The 8,270-nt window shown below is 32.3% G+C and overlaps 1 protein-coding gene across 1 annotated transcript; it reads right to left on the bottom strand.

The window, feature by feature from the left end:
- Positions 1-3,193: 3,193 nt before the first annotated feature.
- On the bottom strand, positions 3,194-7,488 carry LOC139858233 (glycerate dehydrogenase-like). Its single transcript, XM_071847096.1, has 12 exons — positions 7,257-7,488; positions 6,873-6,956; positions 6,153-6,293; positions 5,701-5,822; positions 5,441-5,522; positions 5,258-5,330; positions 4,589-4,680; positions 4,422-4,496; positions 4,124-4,309; positions 3,926-3,970; positions 3,498-3,612; positions 3,194-3,376 (listed from the first exon to the last, which is right to left on the bottom strand). The coding sequence occupies exons 1-12, from the start codon at positions 7,440-7,442 to the stop codon at positions 3,354-3,356; spliced, it is 1,224 nt and encodes a 407-aa protein (XP_071703197.1). The 5' UTR covers positions 7,443-7,488; the 3' UTR covers positions 3,194-3,353.
- Between the last annotated feature and the right edge of the window lie 782 nt (positions 7,489-8,270).

Genomic DNA, 8,270 nt, shown 5'->3' with positions numbered 1-8,270 from the left:
ACAATCTTACTATTAGTTATTTTAGTTTATATTTATAAATGTTATAATATTAGATTCAATTATATTTAGACAACAAAGGTTATATACGGAGTGCTATTACTAATTTCTAATACTAATTATCTACTAATTACTAATACTAATTATTTTAAACTCATATCATTATTAGTTAACTACCAAATTAATTCTATATAGAACTAAACTATTATTAATATTTTATTAGTAGAATCTTGAATTACAATACCCGTACAATATTGAATTATACCACAAACTACTTCTTAGAACTTAATATAAAAACTAAAATAAGAAATGAAATATAAAATATTCCGTGAATTGTGTTGTGAATTGGAAATTGGTGATTGATTGGTTTATGTTTTGTTGTGAATTATTAAAGTGATGAGTAGTGTTGTAAAGTGAAAGATGATGTTGGAATTGTGTTTATCATGTTGCAACTGTGAATAAAAGAAAGATAAGAAAATGAGTTGTATGCTTATGAATTTAAATTATTTATTTTTTATCATTTGTCATTAACCTTATCTATTAGTTTACCTATCTAGTTTCTAGCTATACGTAGTTAGCGATATATTTTGCTCGAAAACTAATAAGTTTGTAGTATGAAATTATATGTCTAATACTTTATTAATATGCTTCATAACATACTTAATTCTTATTGTTTCAAGTTATATATATATATACATATACATTTAAACACATAATATAGTTCGTGAATCGTATGAATGGTCGAATGGGTAAATGAATATGCATAAAATGTTTTAATTTTTTTTTAAGGTCATTATACTTGTTTATCGTGTCGGAAACATTCAATCATTTAGAGAATTGACTTAAAAATAAGTCGAAATTTTCCAGGTCGTCACATAGGTCGGCTGAATTTTTTGGCTGAATCAGCGCCAGGAGCGGCGCTTTTGGAACAGGAGCGGCGCTTTTGGGAGGACAGGAGCGGCGCTTTTGGCACATAGGAGCAGCGCTTTTGTGCTGGAGCGGCGCTTTTGGCCACTGATCTTTTTAACACACGTTTTAGCACCTAGGAGCGCCGCTTTTGACCTTAGGAGCGCCGCTTTTGACCCTGGAACTTCATTTTCACTCCAAAACTTCACTTGGTTCATTCCTTTAGCCCAAGGGTTGATTCCTTAGCATAAATATGAACTTTTAGACCACTTTTGTCCCGAAACAACTAAATACCACAAACCGCTCACTAATCATCACAACCCGTATCGAAATGCCACGAAAGTAGAGATATTGCGAAGATAAATATGTATATTTTGAGAAATATCAGAGCTCGACCTTCGTTGATTTTAGGTGTTGTTGAACCTACTGTATTAAAGGCTGGAACTATATCACAATCTCTTTTCTGCATGGACTGCATTTTGACTTCTAATAGCACATTACGAAAAATAACATAATGCAGTCGCCGCAACGCGCGTCCTGTATGTAAACATGTACTAGTTTAGCTATAACCTTAGTAATGTATTAGCTATTTTAATGAACCGAACTACAAAATCAACTATCAAAATGTCACCGCCGCAAAGCACGGTCAGTTTCTTTTCTAGTTTATATACTAAAGGTCGTGCTTATTTGTGTCGTCAGGTGCCCAAAAGCCTCAAAAACGACAACATCCCACTCAACTTAGACTTCAGTCCCCCAAAAATTCATCAACATAACAATTCATCCCAATATAGGGGTGTAAAATGTAAAGTCTTTTATTTAACATTAAATTGTTTCAACAACCCACCTAAATCTTTTACGGGACTTATCTTCCTAAACGTCTCGAGTTGTTTTCCACCGACATCACCATTAAACTTGAAATAATTTTACGAACAAAATGAAACTAACTGTGTTCAAAACGGACGTTTTTTAAAAAACGCTAATCACACCGACATCTAAAACGGGTCTTATCTTTCAATTTGTAGTAAGTTAATTTTCATCGTCGCCGCCATTTTATCAAAATAATTTTATGAACACAACGAAGCTAACTACACTCGAAACGGACGCCTCCAAAAAAACGTTGACCATTTCGGGCTACCTTTCATACATATATATACACATGTTATAAACAACCCCAATTAACTATATAATCTCGATATCAGTTCTCGCTCCACGTTACTTTCATAAGACGTAAAAAATACGCATGTTGCAACGTGCGACTCATTTACTACTGAAACAATATTTTAGCTATCGAGTGAAATTATTTCGCGCAACGCGCGGGCCGATCCGGAACCCGTTTAATCTATTAACTATTAATTTAAAATGTGATAATGGTTAATTGTTTGATCGTTTTTTAATTTTATGAAGATATCAAAAATGAAGATTTATGTGATATGTAACAGATGTTCTTTGCCTATAAATTTGGGAAAGGCAAGTCTTATTTATAACTTTGGGATTTTTTATTTTTCCGTATATATTTTGATAAATATCGTTTTTTGCTTCTTTTTTTTCTTTTTATTTATTTTTTTAATTTGAAAATGGTTTAATTGATGTTGTTTGCCTATAAATTTTGGAATTACTATTATCCGTATTAGTCTTTGCCTGTAAATTTGGGATTTTTTATTTTACCGTATATATTTTGTTAAATATCGTTTTTTTTTGTTTAAAAATTATTTAATAGATTAATGTAATTTTTTATTAAAATATTAAATTTTTTTATGACATCGTTTACATATTCTTATATTTTTTCTTTTTATTTTTTGATTTTCTTCATAAGGTTACAGTTTTAATATTAGTTATAGATATAGATACATATCAGGATAGAAATTTTTTGAAGTTAAAGCTCGATATTACATATAATGTACTTAATATTAATATAAATACATACTGTAATTAAGATTTACTTGCATACATACATATGAATAAAAAGTCCGAGGTTTAAACTTTATTAGTAGCAGGTCGTAAACAATTATATAATAACAAAGTTAGACCGCGTATATCTATAAAAAAAAAAAAATTCCACTAACCTATTTTGAAAAACATACTCCAATCTAAGAAGAAAATTCATCACCCGTTTGATTAATATTCATGTTTGTTTTACAAAATCTATCCTCATGATTGTACGATCTTGGTTTATCGTTATCCTTATATAGTGATATATACAGAACGCCTTAAATTCGAATCCAGGCTTGGCAAACATAGTCTTATACCATCACTTGTGACCTATTTTGATCAATTATAAAGGGACTTACTATAGGTAAAAGTAGAGATGTTGATTAAGCACAACCACATATTGAATACAATCTCACTTGCAAATTGTAAATTGTAAACATACATAAAAGTAGTAAGCATAAACGATATACATGCATGTAGACAATCAAAGGGATAAATCGCTGTAGAATAATAGAACGTCTCTAGAGCTTTGCAACCGGCAGTCCTGTAAATAAGAAAAGATATATATATTTATCATATTGTTGTCATAATCAGGCATACTTATACTTCTGATATATAATTAATGTAAAGAGTCACATATATTAAGAAGGAAGCTGTATAATTACCTAGCGCTTTCGCATTGACGATGCTCGGGGATGCAGCTGGAGGCGGTGAGTTCTCGTCCAAAAACGGGTCTACTGCGTTTGGATTTGACCATATTGGATACCCTTTTATTTTTCCCTATTTTTCGACAAACAATTTACAAAACTTATCCATTTGATACATGCATTATTGAATGAAACAAGTTATGACAACAGTTCTACATGAACAAATATGTCAAAATAAACCTTAAAGTCAAAATTATTGTTTTCTTTTTTTTTTTTTTTTTTTTTTTTATGTTATTATTAGACCTGAACAATAAAATCCTCTGTTTTCCGTTTGTGCTTGTCCAAAAAGGCAATAATAACTAATTCTATTTGACGAAAAGCATATTAAAATGTTAGTGATAGTGAAATGAGTGAATTAAGTGATTGAAGTACAAAATGTTGCTTACCAGTACATTTAACGCAGCAAGTGTCGCCATTCCTTCACGAGTCCACTGCATAAAACGATAATTAAATAAATAAATAAATGACTATAATAATTGGAAAATGATGCTATGAACATGTAAGTTGATTTTTTATTATATAAGTATATAACCAACTTTATGTACATTATTACTAAAATGGTAAAAAAGTGAAAATATATCAACCTTTGATGCTGAAGCAATATGAGGGACAACAATTGCATTTTTCATGTCGGCTAGGCCAGGTTTCATGTACGGTTCATCCTCAAAAACATCAAGACCAACTCGAAACATAGGATTTTGTTTCAAATGCTCCACGAGTGCTACTTCATCAACCACAGGTCCTCGGCTGCAGTTTATCAAAATTGCTTCCTATATGTTCACATTGGACCAATTTAGCTATAAAAAAAAATATAATAATAACGGGACCCAGTGACGATTTATTATATACTCCAGGTTTACACAGTTCAAATTATAACAATACCTTCTTCATCTTCGAAAGCCTTTCTTTGTTGATGAGATGATACGTTGTTTTGTCCAATATTGGATGCAGACTTATCTATGTGACCATCAAATAAAATAAAAAAGCATCAAGAAGATCAAATATTAAAATAAAGCCGACAAGATTGTTAAAACATAAGAGATACTTACGACATCAGCTTCTTGAAGGACTTCATCCATTGAAGATGCGCGTTTCCAGGTAACAGGTTGTTCACCGCTAGCTTGCAAGAACTGACCATAAGCTGCAAATTGTTTGCAATATAGTGTAGCTTATATACATATGTGACAGACAATGATTAAATTACATTTTTTATACATTAAAATTGTAGCTTTTTGTTTTCAGTAATTCATCATTCTATAGAAATCACAAGAAGAAACACTATAAGTTGCATGAATTAGTCATTTAAACAAGTGGTAAAACGACACATGAAGGCCATCAAACCACACATTTCAGGAACAGATCTTTTGTACAGATTTTAGTTTTTGCATTCTTCCAAAAAAAAAAAACAAAAAAAAAACAAAAAAAAATTTGATTTTCTACAATAATTATATAGGTCGCTGAAGCTGCATGACCATGTACTGTATAATTTTAGCTTCTTCTTTCCACTACCCAATTGACCAGTTAGTAATGGAAACAAGACCTAAATTGTCCAGTTTTTACATATATGGGTCAAAATAAGCCCCCCCTTAAATTTGTGAGAAAAGGTAGTGTGAAGAAAAAAAAAAAAAAAAACACAAATGACCTTGTCAAATGCTTATTTTGCAAAGAAATTGGTGTATTATAATGCAAACAAATGTAGATAACTGATTGAGACATGCCTGTAACGAACTTCTCTAGACGTGTGGCTTGGTAGAGATCGAAATAGATCAGATTCATCTTGAACCCTTCAATCTGATAACCACATATTTGTCAACCTCCAAATTACATTTAAACAACTGCTGTTTTTTAAAGCCACTTAAGCTAAAAGATAGCTATATAAATATTTGATAACAAGAAGTTACCATCATTCTAGCATATGCAGATCCAATACGACCCGCTCCAATCACACCAACCGTTTGTCCTTTAAGCAAATTCCCCACAAACCTATACCAAAATAAATCCATTGATTCAAGTCACTAAAAGTCTGCAACTAGTAACCAATTCATAATAAAGATGTGCCTAACACAACGATTGAACACAAGTAAAAATCGACGGTAAAATTGTTTAGAAATTTGGTTACAGAATATATATTTTGGTAAAGAGTTAAATTTGGGGATGTTACAGATGAGGAAGCCATCCATCATATAAGCCGGCCCTCATGAACCCATCAGCTTCGACTATTCTTCTTGAAGCTGCAAGTGAAAGTGATGCTGCTAACTCTGCTGTCGTCTCTGTAAGCACACCCTATTCCCATTTTTCAAATATTATATTATTCCCTATTATCAAGTTTACAAAAAGAGCGAATATAATATAAAAAAAATCAAATTGTGCCTAATGAAGATTTTTCATACTTTTGGCAACAATAAGTTACTAAGAGGAAATTCAATTCAAACAACTGGAGGTCTAGTGTGTAGCTTAATTGACACTTTTGTTTGTAATTTCGATTCAAACAAATGAGGTCTAGTGTGTAGCTTAAATGACATTTTTGTCTATAATTTTCAATAGAAAACACCAAATAGACATAGTAGAAATTTGTGGATATGAAGTTAATGAAGCCAAAAGAACAGAACTCACAGGAGTGTTTCCGACAGCAACACCATACTTGGTTGCAGCTTCGACATCAACATTGTTGTAACCGACAGCCATGTTGCTGAAAGCCGTCCCTCCTGCTTTTCTCAATGCCGAAAACAATGTCTCTCCCCAATCTTCTGTCAACTACACAAATCAAATAAGATCAACAACTCTTGCAAGTAACACATTAAACTTTCTTCATAAAGAATATTGAATACATAGTATCTTCAAAGCTTTTAAATATGTCAATTTCAATCAGTGCGAGCATTCTCAATTTTCTAACTCAAAACCAGGTTTGTGTTTTCCTAGTTGTCCTGAAAAATCTTTGTCTGAGACATCAACAAATTTGAATTATTCCAAGTTTCGATGGATCATTGAAGTAAGCTGCAAGAAAAATTCCTTCTGTTGCTTGCAATTTCTCACTGGCAGTAGTATGGAGTAGCATGAAAGTTGCAACGTTTCCATTTTTATTGATACCGATTGTATATATTCAAACTCTGTGCCAATGATTTAAGGATTTTTTATCCTTTTTATCTTAAAACGAGTAGATTAACTGAAGTAAAAAAACGGCTGCTACGATTAGTAACAGAAAATGTGAGCTCTAGCCTCTAAACCTAATCTATATACCCGATTAGTATGAGTTTTGTAACAAGTATATTGATACCGATTTCATCTTTATGCTTTCTTCTTGCATAATCCTATTCAAAATTGAATATGATTTACCTGACCAATAACTCCATCACACTTGGTTCCAATCAAAGCAATGATATCTTCAACAGACAATATCGTTTTCTTTTCCGTGCATATCTGAAAACATATTTAAACACAAATCATTACAACTATACATATACATACTCAACAATTAATAACTGTGATCAAATTATTCATCTCGCGACTGTTTTTTATCCTTTTCTTGTTCAAAAAGGGAGTGTGACGTGCGCATAATGCGCAATTCACCCGGTACCAGGTCTCGCAGGGGTCTTGATTAACCGAGGTTTTACTTTCTATGGGGGAGCCAATGTACTCGTTCATTGGAGGTTTCTCGTTTACCCAAAAAAAAATAAGATCAAATTGTGATTATGAATGCATTAGTATGAAAGTACTAACTTCAACACGACAATCTTGTTGGACCAACAGATCAATCCAACGTGTACCGGGCATAGATTTCGTGCTAACGACTCTATATTTCCCATTAGGGTTCCATACTTCAACCGAAACTGGTTTCGCCATTTTGAAAAAAATGAAAAATGAGAGTGATTTTGAATGATAACTCTTGAGAAGCTTTTTCAACATGTGGGATGCGTTGATTGGGTGTGGGAAGGAGTATTACAATGAGTGGGAGGGAAATGGTTTTATTTGAGTTCTGCTGTTGACTTTTGATGGTTGACTGACGGATAAAGTACGTGTACGGTGAGTGAGTGATGGTGCATGTTATTATTGTGGGCTGACGAAGTAGATGATTGGTGATTCTGTTTTCGAATGTTTGGACCGCTCGTTTGAGTTATGGAGAAATGAGGATATGGGTTTTACCATTGGATGCCACGTAATTGGTACTTTTCCTCTCTTTTAATTTGACTAATATACCATTCATGGCCTCACACTTGTTGCCACTTCCAACTTGTTAAGTGTGCGTTTTATTTGTTACTTTCCTTATATTTAGAGCGATTTGATAAAACTGAATGATTTAACGCTTAATGGTTCAGAATCTGAATGATTCAAAAGCTCTGAATAAAGTTTGTTCTGAATGAAAATAAAATGTTTGATAATCATTTAGAATGAACGATATAAACTGAGTAAAATTACCTTATCAAAGTAAACATGAATAAAAAATTCAATATACTTGTTAGTTAAGTGTTCAGGATAGGATTTGAGGAAAAAATTAAAAAAAAAATTAGGCTTTTAATGGTTAAGAGAGTGTTTCATCTCTGAATGGTTCAGCACTGAATTCTGAACCATTCAGCATCATATGTCATTCAGAGGTCAGAAACAAACGCACTGAATGCTGAATGGTTCAGCATTCAGCACTGAACCATTCCATTAAGAGGCAAACAAACGCACCCTTAGTGACAAACGAGTAGAATTGCTGCGAGAAATGGTTATTAATTTTTTTTTTAACAGACT

This window comes from Rutidosis leptorrhynchoides, chromosome 7, assembly GCF_046630445.1.
Source record: "Rutidosis leptorrhynchoides isolate AG116_Rl617_1_P2 chromosome 7, CSIRO_AGI_Rlap_v1, whole genome shotgun sequence".
Classification (NCBI taxonomy): Eukaryota; Viridiplantae; Streptophyta; class Magnoliopsida; order Asterales; family Asteraceae; genus Rutidosis; species Rutidosis leptorrhynchoides.
The sequence above is the reverse complement of the archived record's forward strand: the minus strand, read 5'-3'. Positions and strand labels throughout refer to the sequence as shown.